General features: G+C 41.6%; 1 protein-coding gene across 1 annotated transcript in view; it reads right to left on the minus strand.

Annotated features, from left to right (window-relative positions):
- Positions 1–437: 437 nt before the first annotated feature.
- The window catches only part of GNB4 (G protein subunit beta 4), a 51,227-nt gene continuing 29,325 nt past the window's right edge, over positions 438–22,339 (minus strand). The window contains exons 2-10 of the mRNA XM_065410341.1: positions 20,797–20,902; positions 12,033–12,071; positions 11,028–11,134; positions 9,077–9,140; positions 7,858–8,020; positions 7,367–7,433; positions 7,030–7,231; positions 1,690–1,906; positions 438–1,078 (exon numbers count right to left, since the gene is read on the minus strand). Coding sequence (XP_065266413.1) covers positions 972–1,078; positions 1,690–1,906; positions 7,030–7,231; positions 7,367–7,433; positions 7,858–8,020; positions 9,077–9,140; positions 11,028–11,134; positions 12,033–12,071; positions 20,797–20,853 — 1,023 coding nt within the window. The 5' untranslated portion in view covers positions 20,854–20,902 and the 3' untranslated portion in view covers positions 438–971. The remainder of the gene's footprint in view (positions 1,079–1,689; positions 1,907–7,029; positions 7,232–7,366; positions 7,434–7,857; positions 8,021–9,076; positions 9,141–11,027; positions 11,135–12,032; positions 12,072–20,796; positions 20,903–22,339) is intronic.

Here is a 22,339-nt window from a genome sequence, read left to right on the forward strand (position 1 = left end):
CCATGCTAGAAGATCACCTTGCTAGTGCATGGCAGCTGGAGTTTGCAGTGGATCAGAATCCTCTCATTTACAACTCCACTGTCAAAAGGAAAAAGCACTCACCCACTTAGTGACAGTAATGTGTTACTTGACTTATGTACTCTGTTCTTCTGATGCCAGCGTGTTAAAACCTTATTTTGTTATATTACATATATATGTACCTAATGGCATTAACATTCTCTTGGTGCTTGGAGGCCATGGCTGCTGATGGATGAACCAGAAACCACTGGCTGGAAGGAGTAATCCCCATGCTTAAATAGACAAATAGGTCTAGAAGTGAATAAGTAAGGCGCTAGGTATTACCACGGTCATCAGGGCCTTTTAAAAAAAAAAAAAAAAAAAAAAAAGTAGTAATTCAAATGCCTTCCATTATAAAAACACAGACATACCATTGGCTTCACTTTATCTACAGTAAATTCACAAAAGCGTTTAAAACAGCAATCTAGTTCATCCACTACAGAACTCAGAAGTGACATCTCAGGTTAAATGCAAAGCTATAAATGTAGTTCCTTAAAAAATGCAAACATATTTCTTTACATACAGACAAATGTTACATGATTGGCTGCTATAATGTGTATATTCTGTTATGTACAAAAAAAGTACAGAATTAGCAGACTTTGAGCACAAGCAGAAATCCCTCAAGGACAATCTAACCAAACCACCAAAAACAAAAAAGACTGGCTCTTAGTTTCTCAGTCACCATGATTATGTGTGCTGGCCTGGCCCCTTTTTAAAAGTCAGTGATTTCTCCACCCCCACCCCTATTTCTTCACTTGATTTTTTTCTAGTTTACAGAAAGCCTTTTTGTGTAATAATCAGTGAATAGAAAAACTTCACCTGCAAATACAAGGTAGAAATGTTATTTCACAGCTATAGGCTGCAGCATTGATCTCTCCAGATCTCAATGGAGAATGTACATGTTTGTCTCCCAGTTAATTCCAGATTCTGAGAAAACTGTCCCAAGACCCTGTAGCTACAGCCATGCCATCATCAGTAACACCTAAACAGCTGACACGGTTGTCATGGCCAGCAAGGACACCTGGAAGAGAAGATGGAGGAGGTTAACAGCTGAAGCTTTTCAAGTTTTGTACATTAAATTCACCTCAAGACATCCTGGAAGAGGTTTTTGTTTGTTTTTAAGAGTGGTTAAGTGACAGAAGAAGTATCCTCCTCTATGTTTTATCTTAAAAGCAATATTAGCTCCTCAACATTATGAGTTAGCTCCTATCTTGGGAAGTCCTGAACCCTTGAACCAAATATTTTAACTATTTTGCATTTGGATTTTCCCAGTATAAAGTAAATAAATAAATCAGAGGTGCTGACAATGTCTATAACCAAAACCAGACACAAAACCACTTACTGTACACAACAGAAAACCTCACCTCTCTTTTCTAAACATCACTATTACCAGATCTGAAATTATGAAAAAATAAAATGCAAGAAAATGGGGATACAAATCCCAAAGTAAACCTTTACGTTGAGTAAAGGAAGCAGAGAAGATTTCACAATTCAACAGCAGACGCAGGTGGTATCACTGACTACCAGTGAACTAGTTTTACGTTTAAAAGTTACAGAAAGTGGAATGTGTTCCATGTTGAGATCCTGCTAAAGAAAAAGAACTGCAACTCACTGCAGATACCATTTACCAACCTGCTCTTTCCCCCTTCAGAGTATCCCACACATTGCAGTTGAAGTCATCATAGCCGGCTAGCAAGAGACGACCACTTTTTGAGAAGGCTACAGAAGTGATTCCACAGATGATATTGTCATGGGAGTACATCATTAACTCCTGATCTGCACGCAGGTCAAAGAGTCGACAAGTGGCGTCATCAGAACCAGTCGCAAATGCATGTCCATTGGGGAAGAACTGAAAAATGAAAATGAGACAGGAGTTTGACACCAGAGAAAAGTGTTGCTCATGCACGGTTTCAAAAACAGCATGTAGAGATTGTCTTTACTTTGATATTCAGATACAGCACAATTTCATGAGCAAAAAGAAAAAAAAAAGACATCAAAATGGATTGTCAATAAAATGCAACTGTTGTGCACACACAATTGTGTTTAACACTTGTAGCATAGTACTGACCAAAGGCAGGTGCATTGAAATTTGCCAATGAAGCCATTGGCTGGGCAAAGTTTGAAGAGACAGAGGGATGCAACTAATTTCCACACATCTCATGGAGTGAAGCATAGCCATTTTTTTCTTTGGCATGAGCCATGGAGACTAGCCTGTACACAATGTTCCACCTTGAGCTGGTCAGTCAGGTTGCTTGGATCACAACAGAGGACTGCAAGCTAGCACTTCAGCCTCCAAAATTCACACCTACTAAATAATCCGTATTAAGCACCTCATTGATTTAAATGTCAGTGAAAGGTACCAAGCACATTTCAGGATTAGACCCAAGCGTATGGGCTGCATTTCTCCACAGATCATGCTGCTGGTATTCCAGAGACGTAAGAATTTGCAGTGTTTATAAAAAAGATACAATGTAGGTTTAGATTTTTTTTTTTTTTTTCCTTTTTTTAAATTAGTGGAGATATCCTATCTCCTAGAACTGGAAGGGACCTTGAAAGGTCATTGAGTCCAGCCCCCTGCCTTCACTAGCAGGACCAAGTACCGATTTTTGCCCCAGATCCCTAAGTGGCCCCTTCAAGGATTGAACTCACAACCCTGGGTTTAGCAGGCCAATGCTCAAACCACTGAGCTATCCCTCTCCCCATTAAACAAAATTTGTGTCCTGTGGATCAGGACATAAAATGTGGCTGTGACAAACAAAGGAAATACACTCCAGTTTAGAAATATTACAAAGCTATTCCAAGGGTAAACATATTCTGCATTTTTAAGCACTAGTTTCACCGTTGGTTTCCAGAGTTTAAAGATGCCCTTTTCTACAGGAAATCCAAATACACACTGGTTAACATAAAAGTAAGAGAACTGACTCCATCCTGAAGTTTTATTCTTTACTCCTTAAAAAAAACCAGTTACCTTCTTGTAACTGTAGTTTTGATGTATGTTGCATATGTCCATTACACTAGGTGTGTACACATCTCATGCATCAGTGCCAAAGTTTTCCCTCGAGATACCCATAGGGGTGGCCACACCTGCACCCTCGCATGCCATGTGCCCTGAGCAGAGGGTTTACCAGGGTGGAGCCACCCCAGCCTACCTTCAGTACCTTCACACTGTATCTTCTTCCGTCTGGTGTACACCAAAGAGTGAGGTCAACCTAGCTATGTCGCTCAGTGATGTGAAAAATCCCAACCCCTGAGCAACATAGTTAAGTCAACCTAACCCCCAGTGTAGACAGTGCTAGGTTGAGGGAAGCCTAGCTATTGCCTCTCATGGAGGTGGATTACCTATGCTGATGGGAGAACCCCTCCCACTGGCATAGGTAGTATCTATACTTGAAGTGCATCTGCAGCTGTGCCACTGTAGCATTTCAAGTGCAGACAAGCCCTCAGATGAGAGACTCCACTGCACTGGGGAAGGAGGGCGGGTCACGTAAAGAACATATGCAAGACATCTCACAAGAGCAGCTGCAAGGAGTAACCATTTTTTCAAGGGATTGCACATGCCCATTACACTAGGAGACTCCCATGTAGTTTCCAACAGAGCTGAGACTAGGATTCTCATCAGAAGAGGGACCTCCGAACTGCTTTCCCCACATTTGTGTCTTCTCTTGACGTGGTAGTAATCACATAATATCTAGCAAAGATGTGGACTGAAGACCACGTTGCCTCTCTGCAGATGTTCACAATATCGATGCTTCCCAGAAATACTGCAGAAGCTGAGTGCGCTCTGGCTGAATGCAGAGAGCACTTCTGAGAAGGCGTTAGGCCCTTGATCTTGTAGCACATGAAAACACAGCTGGTGATCCACTTGGATAGTCACTACACCGTTACAGGACACTCTCATTCGTTCTGCATAGGAGATGAATAGTTGAAAATAGACCCAAAAGTGCTTTGCTCTATCTAGATAAAAAACCAGTGACCAGCAAACATCCCAAGCGTGGAACTGTTGTTCATCATTATGAGCACATGGCTTTGGAAAGAAGACCAATATATAGATTAGTCAAGGTGGAAATCAAATACTACCATGATGAAAAATTTAAGGTGTAGCCTAACCTGTACTTTGTCTCCCCCCCCCCCCTTTTTTTTTTTTTTTTAAGGTTTTGTGACACACTACACTCCAGAGGAGCGCCCTATAACCCCCATATTCATCATTTGTATATAGTTGTGATATTGCATACAAAGCATGCCTTATAAGGTATCATGGGAAAGGTTATGATCTGCTGAAACCCATTGTTCCATCTAAATATATGTATCATTAATGCATATGAAGTTATGAGAATTGTGTTATATGGCTCCAAGCACTGTTACCTCTTTGAGGACTGCCCAGTGAGGGGGATCTCCTCCTGTCTGTCCACAGGTAAGACAGGGGAACACTCGTGGATGGAGTGATTGAGGAACTCCCTCTATCCACAGAGGTAGTTCTGATGCTGGGCGAAGGGCAGCCTCCATGAGGATGCACCCGAGATGTTCTTCTCTTTGCTTCTTAGTTCTTATCTTGAAGCCCAGGCAAATCAGACACACGTTCCTGATGTGACCTCATCCAAACGCTTCAAACAGTGAGTGAGGATCGCTCACGGGCACTGGCTTGGACACCTGGAGCAGGGCTTGACGCTGGGGGACACTGACTCTCTCTCTCTCTCTCCCCCCACCCCACCCAGTATCAGGCAGAGCCCAAAGTCCACTGAGAGTCTGAACAATAGATATATAATGAAAAAGTAAAAGGGGTCCAAGAGATCCAAAAATGAGAACCACTAACAGCTCATTTAGAGTCACAGACTTTAAAGGTCAGAAGGGACCATTATGATAGTCTAGTCTGACCTCCTGCACAACACAGGCTGCCAAATCTCACCCACCCACTCCCGCAACAAACCCCTAACCTATGTCTGAGCCTCTGAAGTCCTCAAATCATGGTTTAAAGACTTCAAGGTGCAGAGAATCCTCCAGCAAGTGACCCATGCCCCACGCTGCAGAGGAAGGTGAAAAACCCCCAGGGCCTCTGCCAATCTGCCCTGGAGGAAAATTCCTTCCTGACCCCAAATATGGCGATCAGCTAAACCCTGAGCATGTAGGCAAGACTCACCAGTCAGACACCCAGGAAAGAATTCTCTGTAGTAACTCAGATCCCACCCCATCTAACATCCCATCACAGGCCATTGGGCATATTTACCGCTAATAGTCAAAGATCAATTAATTGCCAAAATTAGGCTATCCCATTATACCATCCTTTCCATAAACTTATCAAGCTTAGTCTTGAAGCCAGATATGTCTTTTGCCCCAACTGCTCCCCTTGGAAGGCTGTTCCAGAACTTCACTCCTCTGATGGTTAGAGTCCTTCGTCTAATTTCAAGTCTAAACTTCCTGATGGCCAGTATATATCCATTTGTTCTTGTGTTCACATTGGTACTGAGCTTAAATAACTCCTCTCCCTCCCTGGTATTTATCCCTCTGATATAGTTATAGAGAGCAATCATATCTCCCCTCAGCCTTCTTCTCGTTAGGCTAAACAAGACGAGCTCTTTGAGTCTCCTTTCATAAGACAGGTTTTCCATTCCTCAGATCATCCTAGTAGCCCTTCTCTGTATCTGTTCCAGTTTGAATTCATCCTTCTTAAACATGGGAGACCAGAACTGCACACAGTATTCCAGATGAGGTCTCACCAGTGCTTTGTATAACGGTACTAACACCTCCTTTTCTCTACTGGAAATACCTCGCCTAATGCATCCCAAGACTGCATTAGCTTTTTTCACGGCCATATCACATTGGCGGCTCATAGTCATCCTGTGATCAACCAATACTCGGAGGTCCTTCTCCTCCTCCGTTACTTCCAACTGATGAGTCCCCACCTTATAACAAAAATTCTTGTTATTAATCCCTAAATGCATGACCTTGCACTTTTCACTATTAAATTTCATCCTATTACTATTGCTCCAGTTTACAAGGTCATCCAGATCTTCCTGTAGGATATCCCGGTCCTTCTCTGTATTGGCAATACCTCCCAGCTTTGCGTCATCCGCAAACTTTATTAGCACACTCCAACTTTTTGTGCCAAGGTCAGTAATAAAAAGATTAAATAAGATTGGTCCCAAAACCGATCCCTGAGGAACTCCACTAGTAACCTCCCTCCAGCCTGACAGTTCACCTTTCAGTATAACCCATTGTAGTCTCCCCCCCTTTAACCAGTTCCTTATCCACCTTTCAATTTTCATATTGATCCCCATCTTTTCCAATTTAACTAATAATTCCCCATGTGGAACCGTATCAAATGCCTTACTGAAATAGAGGTAAATTAGATCCACTGCATTCCTTTATCTAAAAAGAGATGTTACCTTCTCAAAGAAGGAGATCAGAAAGAACAAGATTATTTGCAGAAGGAACAAGCTGACCGCATGCTCTGACCAACCGCAATAAGGAACTGAACGAAGGGCAGGGCAGCTCTGCCACTTTATACTCCGCTCAGAACATGAGGGACATCATAGCACAGGAGTGGACGCCTCTACTGGTGCTGCTAGGGAAAATTCTCCACCACTGGTGCACAAGATGTACACACACCTACTGTAAATGGACATATCCAATCAAGCAAAGATAAAGTATTATGAAGCAAAAGGAGGTCAAGCAGGTAAAGATGGACAGAGCAGCAAACCATTATGACAATTTAGACTAAATGAGGACAGTCTGAATTGTTCCAAGATCACTTAACCATATCTAGAGGATATGTATGATTAATAGTCATGAACTAGATTGCAGGTGGTTGGTCTTATCAAGATCTCCGATTCTAAGAAACTACATTAATTGTAAGTGGCCAAATCAGAGACTTGACGACTTTCCACCCTGTTTTGAAAACTAGATTATAAATTGAAATCTTACAGCTACACTTATTGTCTCCTCGCTCTCCATTTGTAAATAGAAATGCTCACTTACACAAACTGCGTTAATATCAGACACATGCCCTGTGAAAGACTGCCTGCACATTCCATCGCGAATATCCCAAAGCTTGGAGGAGGCATCACAGGCACCAGAAACAAAAGTCCTCATGTCTGGACTTAGGGATAAACTCATCACATCTCCGGTATGCCCAGTGAAGGTGGTGGTCTGTTGACCAGTTTCAATGTCCCAAAGAGCACTGCAGATAAAACAGATGTATTTCAGCAATATAATGGGGTTTCTGCAAGTTTAGCTTAAAAACAATCGAAACACTGAAAAAAAAAAAAAAAAAAAAAAAAACACCCACCAACTACCCCCCACCTCCAAAACTCACCAGGTGGTGTCCCCTGAACTTGTAACAATTTGGTTGTCATCTAGAAAACGACAGCAGGACAAGTATCCTAGGAACAGAATAATGGCAGATGTCAATTTCATATCCCACTGTCGCAGTAAAAGTTATCCAAAAAACCTTCTCAGTATGTCACACAACCACCACTTGATGCTACTTGTATTTTAAAAATAGCAGTACAGAAGCCAAATTCACCGAAGTACGTACTGCTCCATTTGCTCAGATAGCTACTGGTAGTATCTCACTGGCAGAACTAAATGAACACAGAATTTAGCATTAAGACTGATAAAGGCAAAATGAGTGACATACAAAAAGTGATTCCTAAATCTGATCAAAACCAAGATTAGACTATATTCCATTTTGCAAATTGTTAACATTTGTTTTCACTTTAGGGCATGCTGTGAACAGTGCAGGCTTGTGACTGTTTTACTTTGACTAACAGTAAAGAAAAATAAATGTAGTAAAATGCAGCTGACCTGTATGCCCTGGTAACTCTCTGCTCACTCTCACATTGCCCTCTCTGGTTTTCAAATTATATATGGAACAGATGTTGTCCAATCCACCACAAGCGACATAGTTGCCAGAAGGAGCATATGCACAGGTCATCACCCAGGAAGATCTCAAAGGAATGGCATGCATCTACAGAGACACAAGGCATATTAGAACTACACCACATTTTAGGCAGTCACACTCAACCATAGCCATTCTTGTCCAACCTTCTGCATCTAGTTATCTGCAATACTGCTTTAGCATTGTAGCAGATGCTACTAAATAAGATAGTGGGATATCCAAGTAATAAAGAATCGGATTTTAAACACGCTTCAATTTGTGCTGAATATTTACTTAAGGGATGGAAAAAATGGTCGCCTGGTTAGATGTGTGCAAGTTCAGTACAATCGTTTTTATAGTACGAGAGCTATTCTGAAATGAAGGATTTCAGTTAAACTAGTTAAACATGCAACACGTTTCGGTCTATTCAAATTCCTCCCTCCAGTTTGTCTTCCTGAGCCAGAACCTCAACTGGGGTAGATTGGCATAGCTCCACCAATGAAGCTATGCCAATTGCCATTAGCAGAGGAGCTGTACCCCAGTCCTTCCTCGTTTGATCAAGATTTCTCACCTGCTCTGTCCCAAGGAGCTAAACATCTATTATAATGGATTTATATTAATTCTCTGTAAACCCTGGGATTGTGGGCTTCTGCAACAGAACAGCAGAGCATGTGCCACAGAAACAACAGCACAAGTAGGGTGGACAGTTGCAAAAACAACAGTAACAAGGAGTTAGTTATTAAAACTCCTTAGGAAGATTCCCCCCCCACCCACGCCTGACACACACAAATGTTTGGCCAATGAACACCAGGAGCACTGCTAAGCTTCCAAGGGATCCCATGCTAACCACATTACTTCTGCAGCACACTTTACCAGTGATCTCAGAGATAGTTATCAGAGGGTTATAAAAAACCTAAATATTCTTTTCTCCCAGCAAGCGAGCTACATAGAAATAGGAATTACCCAAGCTAAAATGCACTTTGAATAAAAAGCTGGACATAAAAAATAATGAAAGCAAGCTAGTTAAAACTTCAACAGGAAAAAGTGATGGAGCCAATCCAACTAAAAAGTGTTACAGAAAGAAGGAACTAAAACAAAAGTGTCACTTGTGTACAGATTACAAATATGGATTATAAACAACTCTACCTTGTTTGTTGTATAACTATCCCAAATAATTAATTTTCCATCTTGGGAAGCGCTGACTAGTAGCCTAAAGATAACCACAAAACAGAAAAATTAACATGTTAACTTCTTGTCTCATACTTAATTTCAAAATAGACAAGATGCATGAATGTCAAGTAATTCAGAAAAGCCTTTTCATTTTCTCCTGTTGTCTATTTTTAAACTTTCTAGGGCCAAAAGTTGGTGGACAGCTGCAAAGAACAACGTGTTGCTTGCTAGAAAATCTTACCTGAATCCATGGATAAACTTCCACTATTAAAACAAGCTAGAATAACTGAAATTTAAAACTGCTCAAGCTATTTACAAATTTTATAACCTCTCCCTACTGGTTGTTTGTATCCTTCAGATTCAGTGTTTTAGTATCATAAATGTAGTGTAGATACTCCCGGTCTAGACAAGCCAGAACAAAATATCACCAGGTACAATTAGCCTCTGGAATGCCTACCATATGTTGAGATGGCTATTGGTTGTTCAAAAAACTTTGGAAGGAGTTATTTTATATTTAAGAAGCCTTCCAGCATCACCCTTTTGTTCCACCAGAACAAGCTGCATCTGTTTTCTTCATTTACATATACCTTTTGGCAGTGGGGAAGGCACTGTAGACATTTTGAAGAGTTTTTGATAAAAACTTCCAATGAATCAATCTAACACATTATGCATGTATTTAAATCTTATTTGGATTATTTGTCAATTCTTTTGATGAATTTCTTATACTAATAATCAGAACTATACTGAATTAGCTGCAGCACAAGGCAGACTACATTTATTGTTGTGATTTAGAAAACACACATTTTAATTCACTGAAAAATATCGTTATTCCATGTCCTTACAGTGTTCTATTAACTTAAAATACATTTGCACTAAATCAACTATTTCAAGCTACATGACCTTTCATAGCTTAAGGGAAAATGTAATAAAAAGAATTCTGAAGTTAAGTGCCACCTAAACCAGGCTCTCAGATTTGAAGAATCTGTAATAGACCATCTGAAAGACCAGACAAAATGCTTGTGGAAAATAAAAAAGTGAAGCATTTCCCTTTTCATTATTTCTGTATGATTATAACTGGCTTTAAAAAGGAAAGCTGTAGTATAAACATTTCTCAAAATTTGCTATGATCTATGGCCCTCAAAAGTGTCTGAAGACTGAAAGTATGTCTAGACTGCAATTAGACACCCGCAGCTGGCTTGTGCCAACTGACTCAGGCTAAGGGGCTGTTTAATTGTGGCGTAGACTTTCGGGCTCGGGCACATCTACAGCGCAATTAAACAGCCCTTTAGCCCGAGCCAGCTGGCACGAACCAGCTGTGGGTTTTTAACTGGAGTGTAGACATACCCAGAGTGGTCCCACAAGATGTCTGGATTTTCTTGTAATAGACAAACTCAATAAAGACAATGGATTTATGGCTCATTACAACAATCTTTGACCGAATAACCCTTCTTTGTCCTATAACTGCAGACGTGTTAACTGCCAACTTCATTGTGGTCTCTTACAATGTGATAACTCCTTATGCTTAACAATCTGTTCCAACTTGTATTTAGCTGTGACAATCTAGCCAGATCTACACTGCAGATTTATACTGGTAAAACTACATTGGCCTAATCCCCGGTGTAGACAGAGGTAGATTAACTACGCCGACAGGAAAAGCTCTCCCATTGGCATAGCAGCATCTTCACGGAAGTGCTACAGCAGTGCAGCTGTGCCATTGTAGCTTTGTACGTGAAGACAAGCCCTTTAAGTACCTTTCCCAGACCTGAAGAGCTCTGAAAAAGCTTGAAAGCTTCTCTTTCACCAACCGAAGTTGGTCCAACAAAAGATATTACCTCACCCACCTTGTCTCTCTAGTAAGCCTACAATTCTTTCAAGAGCTAGAAAAGGGATCCCTCTGCCTCCAAGTTCAAGAACCACTTGTACAAACCTTGAATCAGATCCCCAGTGCATAGCATAAATTTTAGCTAAGTGACCTCTCAGTGTACGTCTTGTTCGCATTTGGATTCGACCCACTGAGTCCAGACTTGTGGTGATCTGAACAGGAAAAAAAAACACAAACCAAACAATTATTCTTTATCTCTGAGATGGTCATAAATGTGTACAATATGCAAACTGCCAGGAACATAAAAATTTTGCACCACTAGAATTTAGACATACAACAGGGATTACGGTTTCCACAGAAACAGTGCACAATGATGCGATAGTGTAGCCAGTCAAAAGGTTTTGCAAGAAAATCAGGGTATCAGTGACAGTGAACTGAATGATGGTCGCTACTTTAAATGTTTCAGACTGTTTCAGGCACTCTGTAGAAGGAGCTTCTGTATGTATTAGGTGTGAACTTTATTTTTACATTAAAGCTTTATGGAAGTTGACAATTCACACCCTCAAAATAATAGCCCCAGAAGAAAATGATCATTTAGTATTTATTCCAGTGTCATTTTTCGGTAGTCTGACAACTGCCACCTAAGAGCCCAGACCTGGATTTTAAATGAAAAACTTCAGTTTCCAAATAAAATGGACAGCTTATACATAGCTAAGTGGGAGCAACTCTCAAAGCCAAACCGTTATGCCATACAGTTTCATGAAATATTTAAAAAGGTGAATTATGGAAAATATGTATAATATTTAATATAATATATAATAAAGAAATCTATCCAAGGTATTTCTGACGTATGTAGGTGTCTCATGGCTTTAGAGCTTTTTGACTGGCTGCAAATAATACCTGTAAAGGCCTTAGCTTTTTTTTCCATCCTCTGTAATTATTGCTTCAATTTCATAATTGTAAATAGTGCACTAAGCAATGTACTTCAAGAGTTGCCGCACTTCATCTTTTTCAGCCACCATCCCAGGCATGCTATAATCAACTCTGAAACCTGTCAAGAAACCTATTGCCTTGTAGGGGCTACTTCCCAATATAAAAATAATGACGTACCTGAGCAAGAGTTGTATCACTACATGCTTTTCTGGCATCCTGAAACAGAGAAAGGAACTATTAATATGACTCTTGAACCCAGTAACAGTGTACATCAACTGAAAAGGTTAGAAAAGTTATTTTACACCAAGACTTTTTCAAAATCTGTTGGAAAACAAAGATTCATTGTTCAAAAAAAGTATGCAAGAATCCTTATGTTCAGTATTCCCACCCCAGTCATGTGAACACGTTATGGTGTCCAAGAAATCTGAAGTATTGCAACAGGAAACAGCTGCCATACTTGCTTACATATAATTTATACCTAGACGAGTTCCAAGTCAACCTCTTTGCAATCTTGTGGGACGGCCTCTTGTTTTTATGCTGTCCTACTCTGCCTATATGTCAAGGGCGAAGTGGTGAATCCAAAAACACTTTAGAGTAGTCCCTTCATTATGAAGTATTTCGGTAAGAATCTAAAATGTGGGCTGAGTAAGATAAGAACAGGGGAGAACACAAAATGCTGGCAAAGGTGAAAAAGTGATTAGGGCCAGCACAACTGTGTCAGTCAAGGATCACACCTCATTGCACCCCTGACTGACATAGCTGTGCTGGTAGAAGGCTCTGGTGCAGACAGTTCTACTAGCAAAACTGCGCTTTTGCTGGTTAGACTTATTTCATTTGGCGTGGGTAGATAAGGGAATTGGGAGCCTGGAATAAGATACATTGGAAAAGCATAGCTATACTGTTATAAGCTGCATCCAAACTACGTGTGTTTTGCCAGTACAACACACTAGAATAGCCATACTGGCAAAGCACTCCTAGTCTGGATGCAGCTTGTCCCGGTAAAGGTAGTGCTTTGTACCAGTACAGTAACCCCACCCCCCAATGAGCAAAATCGCCATGTGTATATGCACCATATCTTCAATTACATGAGCACAAACTACTTTTTCCACAGCACCCCTGCTTCATTCAGTGCACAATGAATGAGGAAGCTATTCAAATTTTGTTTTCTCCTCACTGTTCTATGTGTGGCCCCATGTCTTATTTACTGCACACTATTCAACCCTTGATCTGAAGACATAATTATCAATTTCCTTGTGGGTTTTTCCTTTGGTGCTCATCATTATAATGAATTTATTTTTACAAAATCCACATGAGGTGAGAGGGTATTACTCCATTTTACACATGGGGAGCTGAGGCAGAGAGATTAAGGTCAAAGTGCCCACTGTTTTTGGGTGCCCAATTTGAGAAGCATAGGATCAGATTTTTCAGAGAATTTAGCATTATATAGCACTTCATATGTTCAAAGCACAGCTCCCACTGACTTCAGTTGCAGCTGTGAGTGCTCAGCACTTCCGCAAATGAGATCCCAGGGTCTCACTTTAGGAACCCAGAAAATGATGAACACACAAGTAGAGACCATGTGTGAAAAGTCTAGTTTAAATGACTAGTCCAGTATCAGATAGGAACTCAGTGGCCAAGGCAGGGATAGAATCCAATTCTCCAGAGCAGCATGCAACTGCATTAAGGACCCTCTCCTTTCCTGCACCCCCCCCCCCACCTTATTCACTAGACACCTTCCAACTTCCACAATAAATAAAGTAGGCACAATACAGACAGACAGTCGCTTTCACTGCACAACCCTGATTCATCTCCAGGACAGGGTGGACTGAATGAGGGGAAAGAAAGTATGTGGTCATGTAATTAGAGATTGTGTCAGTGCCTACCTTAGTTCTGGCATTTTCTAGCTTCTCAGTTGTTTACTTTGCAACCTTTATAATGTTCTTTTAAATTTAGTTGGTATATTTTGACTTCCTACTTTAAAAACAAAACAAAGTAAGGTAACGGACACTAGCTGCTCTTAATCGTTTTCTTTCCAAAAACAAGCTCAAGAGCTGATTAGGTCACCTCAATCCATTTCTTACAGTGTCTGAACTGCAGAAATATTTACAAAATGTTGACATCTTGAATCAGAAACAGTTTAAAATACCAAACAACAAATCTCTTAGTGTTCAGGAATCCTTTCACTCACAAGAAGAAATACACTGGATATTAAAGCTGAGCAATTACATTCATTGTTCAGTTGCAACAGCTGAAGAGGCCCAACACTAAATTTATTTTGGATGCGATCTTTTAACTAGGCCAGAACTGTTTTTTATTATTATTAATATAATAGCAAAATTTGACAGCACCACCTATAGCTATAATGGGATGTGTCAGACAACTTTAAGACTTTGTTCTTCCGTTGCTTATAACTTTGCTGAATTTTAACAGTTCAGGCTGAAGATTTCCAGGCTGCCTCAGGCTGAATTTTATTTATCTATCTTTCAGCAAAAAGGTCCAGCTGTTTGAGAACAAGGTTAAGGAAAAAATTAAATTTAAGTTTTGCCCATGTTAAATAAATTCTTACAACCATTTCATTGAGAAGTTCTAAAACTTCCATACTTTGGAGCAAGGGTTTGAAATCTGATGGTGTTTCCCCCACCCCCACCCCCCACCCCTAACCGACAAAAGTTTTGTCCACAAAGGTACTAGGGTAGACAAAGCCAAGGACTAGGCGGTGGAGGGGGGTGACAGTAGGAGGGAACTGATAGATAGATTGGAGATGGCTGGGTGAGGCCACCAGGAGAGATTGGGGTGAGGAGTATGAACTGGGAATCAGATGGGAAGCACTGAAATAGAGACTGGGGTTGGCTATGTGAAGAGACTGGGAAGAAGAGACTGGGTCAGAAAGGGGGGCAGGTCAAGACAGGGACAGAAGGGGCCAGGCTTGTGGAGAACACTGTAGAAAGCTCTGTGACCATTAGAGAACACTCTCTTCAGAATCTGCAATGGAACCCACGATTCCCAAGTCAACAGCCTCTGCTGTCAGCAAGTTACACTGCTATGTGTTACTTTTGTTACTCAAGAAGCAGAGACCTGTGCTATGCATCTAAAGGCTCAAATCCTGCTGGTGACCCATGGGGATGTCAATATGATTTCACATACCAAACATAAAAAAATAAATTCCACTTTTAAAAACTTAAGCAATTATAGATGTAAGCTATTAAAAGTTAAAGTTGCAAAGTAAGGCACTCAAAAGTTAGGAAGTGTCAGAATTAAGGTTGTCTGTCCTTATGTGATCATGTCATTAAAGACTGGGTCCTAATATGTACACACACTTTTTCCCCACAAGATCCCTGCCTCGTTCAGTCCATAGTGATCACTGAATGAGAAGCTATTCCATTTGTTGTTCTCTTCAGTGTTCAATGGTTTGTCCTGTGCCTTATTTACTGCACACTATTCAGAAAAGGGTTTGAATACAGAATTATTAATTTTCTCATGGACTTTTCTATGGTGCTCATCACTATAGTATCTGAATGCTTCACAGATATTAATTTATTTTCACAACACCCATAAAGTGAAGTGAAGGTATAATGTCCATTTTACAGATGGGGAACTGAGGCACAGAGAGATTAAACTCAAAAGTGTCCATTAATTTTTGGGTGCCCAATTTGCAATGCCTAGGGCTTGTTTTCTCAGAGTAATTAGCATTATATAGCACACTGGTTCTCAAACCTTTGTACTGGTGACCCCTTTCACAGAGCAAGCCTCTGAGTGCGACCCCCCCTTATACATTAAAAACACTTTTAACCCCATTATAAATGCTGGATGCAAAGTGAGGTTTGGGGTGGAGGCTGACAGCTCACAAACCCCCCCCATGTAATAACCTCGCGACCTCCTGAGGGGTCCTAACCCCCAGTTTGAGAACCCCTGATATAGCACCTTACATGTTCAAAGCATAGCTCCTATGGAGTCCAGTTGTAGCTATGACTGCTCAGCACATCTGCAAATCAGACCCCAGGGTCTCTCTCTGGGTTCTTAGAAAATAAGTAACAACTAGTGACCACCAGTGAAAATGTTGGTTTAAGTGACTAGGCCAGTATCAGATAGTAACTCTATGGTGCAGTGTGCAGGTACAGAATCCAATTCTCTAGGGCAGTATTCAACTGCCATAAGACACTCCCTTCTGTTCCTTCAACCCCCTGCCTCATTCACTACAGACCTTCCAAATTTCTACAACAAATGAGGTAGGAATCCCGCAGACAACAGCTGCTTTCACTACCACAAACCTAATTCATCCCCAAAGCGCACACAGTCCTATGCACTAAATAAGGCAAGGATCTTGTGAAAAAGCTAGTCTAATTATATGATCTCCTATTATCATGATGCATACACACAGGGACAGGCAACCTTAATTCTGATAATTCCCAGGGTTTGATTGCTAGACTTTGAAACCCTAACACTGTTTTGTGTGTGCAAATATATACATTTTGGTAGTGCCCAAATGCCCCAATTAGCACCAAGACCCCCATTATAGATTTAATGTCAAGGTTGAACCCTATGTACTACAATTTATTCTAATTTAGGATGCTGCTAATTTAAATATCTTTAATCCACTGATTTAGAATACAAGACTGGTATAACATTTTTAAAGAATCTCAAATATCCCAAAACATAAAAAGGTTTGTAAGTAACCAAGACAGCCAGCAGCTACCAAGAAAAAGAGGAAGATTTGGAATAGCTAGAATACACTAGGAATTTTCCAAGACAGCTTTCATTATATCTATATGATCTATTTACTCTCTAGAGAGGATTAAACAAGTCTCATCACAACCCTGTTCAACAACTCAGTTTTGCCAGTAGTTCATTAACCTACCTGCAATTTCATAGACAAAGTTATGCTAGGCTAAAATATTTGAAAGTCTGAGGCAATTCAAACAAGACATTTGGGGGATATGAGCGTTCAAACCCAAAGCATTCTTGCTTCTTGTACATTTTATTATTTGAGTCATCATATCTCCTCCATCTCTATTAATCCATTGGTGAGGACTGATGTTTTGGCTAGATTTTGTTTTGTTTTTTAAAGAAAGAATTTAGAGAGAGAATAACACTCAACTAAAATAGGCTGCCTAGCCCTCTCCTTCTAGCTCTAGCAACTGGCATCCATTAAACCAATGAGAACCGTAAAAGATTTGGAGAAAAAAGTACCACCAATATTTACATATCTAGGATGTTTATATGTAAAATAAATGTGATGCTGGAGAAGCCCAAATTACAGCTACACATAGTAAATCCATTTATTTCAACAGTCCCGTACATCCTATGGACCAGTTTTTTGAGGGAGGCGGTTTAGCATTTATAACAAAAAAGAACCTGTGGGGGGAGGGATAGCTCAGTGGTTTGAGCATTGGCCTGCTAAACCCCGGGTTGAGAGTTCAATCCTTGAGGGGGCCACTTAGGAATCTGGGGGAAAAATCAGTACTTGGTCCTGCTAGTGAAGGCAGGGGGCTGGACTCAATGACCTTTCGGGGTCCCTTCCAGTTCTAGGAGATATATAAATAAAATATATGGAGATATACCTATTTTAGAAGATGTAAGAGCCTCATGTTTGAAACACTTCGCAATGCCCCTCATCTAAATCTACACCTACATTTTGGTTTATTTGGAGAAGGCTGAAAAATAACTAATGAAAATGTGTATTTGTTATTCTCTTACTAGAAACACAAACTATGTGAGCAATCAAAAAATGGTCATTTAGAATTAGGACATCATATCATGTTTACTGTCAGCAGTACATCAAAATAAGAACTACTGTGTCCTACTCTCCCAAGCCAAAATTCAGAGCAAGAAATTAGAAAGAAAAATTTGAATTGATTTAACAAGTAAGCAAGATTGACCCCTCACCTAACTGAAATATTAGTCTGTCTAATTATTTTCTTAAAAACTGACCAGATTGTGCAATGTGACCTGAACTGGACACATTGCAAGCTACTAACTAGGCCAGAAGAAATGTTTCAAGGACTCTCTCAAGTTATCTTTGTGGCGTTTCAACATTGACCCAGAGTTTTGGAAAGATCTCGCTCATGATCGTTCTACCCGGTGAAGCCTCATTCCATACTAGAGCTACAGTCTATGAGCAGAGTAGAACTGCTGAGGCAGAGGAGAAGCGCCAGCAGCATGTCTGCTGTTAATCAAGTAATGCATAGCAGCATTTTGTGTTCAGTGTGCCACAGACAGTTCAAAGCTCAAACTGGCCTAACCAGCCACTCACGTGTTCACAGAAACCAAACCAATCAGTGATATCATGCTCATCTTCGAACTCAAAGGACGAACAACAACAGTGTATAGTAATACTAAGTTAGGGTTTTTTTTCTTCTTTAATATATTGTGACTAATTTTATAAGGCTCCCCAATCCTGCAATTTGAGCCATGCAAGCGAACACCAATGCCAATATAGAGCCCTACTGACTTCAGTGGTGCTTGTCATGGATGCAGAAGTACATCTGCCAGGCTCCAATTGCAGATGTGGGGCCCAACAGAGACATAGGTCTTACTAAATCAATTTTACCCAATTCAGTAGAGTTAAGTCTCCATATAAAAAAATCCTGCTGGCTTCCTAGCTCCACAGGACATTCTTGCGAGGACATTCCTGGGAGGTCTACCTGTTCCACTGGCCAAGTAGCTGCTCAGTAGGTATTCTGCACCACACCAGTCTCACTCCTCACCCAATGCCATTTCCTATAAGATGAGACTGACTACATCAGGCCCAATTGCAATGTGGCACATACTTCCAAGGCATGTCATTTGCGGAAGAAATTGAAACATTATATTTACATCAACATTTGTGCAGCACTTAGTACACTGTAGTGCTAATGTAAGATTAAATTAAAATAATGGCTAAATTTAACCAAATTGCTGAGGTCAGCTAGGGAGAGAGTCCTTAGTGCTGTAACTCTCCTGACATTAACTGGCCTTGACCTTACTTTTGAATACATACTGGGAAAGTTAAAGGACATGTGACACAGAACTCTCCCCCAGATAACTTTGAACAATCAGTCTCAAAAGAGCCCTAAATGTGCTACAAGAAGCCTTTTCCCCCCAAAAAACAATTAATGCATGGCAAATGCACAGCACATGGACAATATCTTCATCAGTAGTTCAATGCCCAAAACACTGAGTAGGCAGCAGATTATCACAAGACAACTGATGTCAGGCTGAAAGTACCATATATACTCATTCATAAACCAAATTTTTTTAGTAAAAAAAGGGAAGTACCAGAGAAGGGGGTCGGCTTATGAACGGGTACAGAGAGGGAGAGGTGGGACACAGCCCCTCCCCGCAACCGAGGGAGCAAGGAGAGGCAGCACAGCCAGAAGGGAAGAGGCGGGGCCAGTGTCTCTTCGCTTCTGGCCACACTGCTCGGAAGCAGCTGCAGCTCCGGGGCTGGCAGGCTGCAGCCGTGCCGCTCGGCCCTGCTCCCCAGAGCAGGCTGTGGCCACGCCGCCGGAGCACGTTGCGGCTGTGCCACCCAGCCCAGCCCACTGGAACATGCTGCGGCCGCACCGGCCGGTCTGGCCCACCGGAGCAGGCTGCGGCCGCACCACCCAGCCTGCCGGAGGAGCTCCAGCCAGGTCAGAGACATCCTCCCCTGGCCCTCCCTAGATAAGGTGGAAAGGGATGGGATGGGGAGAGAGTGTGGGTGTCCCAGGCTAGGGGTGGGGTCATGTGGGGGGGTGGTCACAGGGGTTACTCCCCTGACTCCCAGCTTCTCCCCTTCAAAAAATCTCCCCACCAGTTGCTGTCCCGGCCCATCAAGGTAAGCAGCTGACCCCTGAATAATAGAGTTGGCTTATGAACGGGTTATTAAAATTTTCCATTTTTACTTATCCATCTTGGGGGGGGGGGGGGGGGGGGCTTATAAATGAATCGGCTTATGATCGAGTATATACGGTAATTACATGTAGAATCACCACATAATGAAATTGACTAGGACTAAAACTTCCTTTGTGTATCTCCAGGTAAAGCATTCCTACATAGATCTAGTCCAGAGGCTCTCAAACTTCATTTCACCATGACCCCCTTCTGACAACAAAAGTTACTACACGACCCCAGGAAGGGGGGGCCGAAGCCTGAGCCCACTCAACCCCCCTGCCCAGGTATTGGGGGTGTGAGAAGCAACGCCAAAGGGCTTCAGCCCTAGGCAGGGGGGCCTATAACCTGAGCCTGCTGCCCAGGGCTGAAGCCCTCAGGCTTTGCCTTCAGCCCAAGGCGGTGGGGCTCGGGCTTCCGTCCCGGGCACCAACAAATATAACACCAGCCCTGGTGACCCCATTAAAATGGGGTCCCAACCCACAGTTTGAGAATCGCTGATCTAGTCTGTAGATGCTGCATGCTTAGAAAGAAAACACAGATAAGACTGGTATCCTACATATTTTTCACTGAAAACTGTCACTGAATTTTTGATGTATTCTGCAATAGCTTCTTGAAAGGGATGATGCGCATTTGAAAAATAATTTCAATGGGAAGAGAAGGAAAAGGAGCACTGGCATGATTCCTGACCCTGGATATTTTCTCTCAGTCAGTGCTCAAGCATTTTACCTAACGATCAGGAACAATAGTAGTGGAAAAGCCAGTAGTAGTCCAAAAAAGTTAAATTTTCATGATCAGTATCCTTAACTAGTTCTCGTTGTTCCTGGGTTTTGGAAGCTATCTAACTCCTTACCACAGGACTCCAAAATATTGGGTGATACTCCATATCGTACTAAATTGCAATACTAGACATAACTGTATGAAAATTAGGGGTGGAGTTTCAAACTTTTTGAACCTTTTATTGACTTAATCAAATGTGAAAAGATTTTAAGTGTTGCATGATTTAAACATCAGTGACATATGTACTTGTTCATTTTTTCCACCAAGTTTTTCCTCCAAGATAACTAAGGGCTGGGGAAATAGTAATTCTTACTCTGATTTGATTCCGCAGTTGCTCCGCTTCTTGCCGTAACTGTTCCAGTTCACTCATCCTCTTGAAGCTGTTTCTCTCTCACTGTTACAGTGCAGGCAAAGAAAATCTGCCAATTTAAAAAAAGAGGGGGGGGGGAATTAATTTCCATTGTCTAGACCCCATTTCCTCCATTTCCAAGCACTGTACATAAGTTAAGTCTATTCTCCAGAACTGGCTTGTCTGAGGGAGATTCCCACTACTAGATATTATTATAAGACATTTTGCAGGACTCCGTTTGGTTGCCATAAGCACCATTGTTAAATGTGCTATATCAGGGGTGGCCGAACTGTGGCTCGTGAGCCATATTACCATTAAAATGCAGCTTGCAGAGCCCCCCTCTGCCCCTCCTCATTCTCCACCTACCAAACTGGAGGGGGAGGCTCAGGATCTCTGCCTTGAAGCAAGGTGATCGGGTAGGGGCTTCTGCCCAGCCGGGGGGCGGGGGGGGGGGGGGGGGGGTTGGGGGTTGTTCAGAGCTTCAGCAGGAGCAGGGCAGAAATCCCGAGCCCCATCAGATGCCTCCTGCAGGGCTGAAGCCCCAAGCCCTGGCCCCCGTCAAGCGTGCCCCAGTTCTCGAATTTCTGAAGATTGTTAGATGCGACTCGGAGGGCCAGTAAGTTTGGCCACCCCGTGCTATATCATGAACAAAGCAATTGTGAACAGAAACACCAGCTGCAATTTAGAAAGACCTATTAATGAATACATGTAGATTTTTAGCTTTGTTCTTCACTTGCAGACCTCTCTAAGTATAGAAGTTTCAGCCTCTTCAACCCAATATGGCAACAATAGGCAGTGACACTGCTCTAGACCCTATTTTTACACTAAACACTTCTATAATGCAGAAGTCTGTACAAGACAAATTCATAGGAAGACATTTTTGAGTAGAGGTGAGTTGTCTTAATAGTCAATGCACAGAATTTGGAGTCAGTAACTCAAGTTCAGATATCAGATTTTCCACTGGAACAGGATGTTCTTGGTGAAGTCACTTAATCTGTGTCTCTTTCCACCATCAAAGTTATTTGTATTGTGATAGCACATAAAGGCCTTAATCAGGATCAGCGTCCCTATGTGCTAAGCACTGTGCAACCAGAGCGTATAAAGTGGTCCTGCCTTGGAGAGATTGCAATCTAAACAGACAATGCATACAAACAGTAGTAGATGTGAACAAATAACTATCAGGTTTTGCAACTTTTAACATTTTGCTTGTATTATTTTTGTTTACTAGTTTCCCTAATCATTTTTCTATCCCAGCCCCAGTCAGTGACACCACGATTGCTGACTCAGAGCTCTCAATCCAACCTGCCCACAGAAAAACAACCCCCCCTCCATAAACACAATGAGCATAGATCTGGTGACATCTGAATGCTTTTTAGAATGAGATTGGGTTTGTGAAGCACTAGGCAAGAGTACTGTTACCACAGAAAGGCACATTTAGATGGTTACAAATATTAAAGATAAAGATGTGGCCAGTTAAGGAAACTTATTAAGTATCTTATCTGAAACA

Source organism: Emys orbicularis, chromosome 9 (assembly GCF_028017835.1).
Source record: "Emys orbicularis isolate rEmyOrb1 chromosome 9, rEmyOrb1.hap1, whole genome shotgun sequence".
In the NCBI taxonomy this organism is placed as follows: domain Eukaryota; kingdom Metazoa; phylum Chordata; order Testudines; family Emydidae; genus Emys; species Emys orbicularis.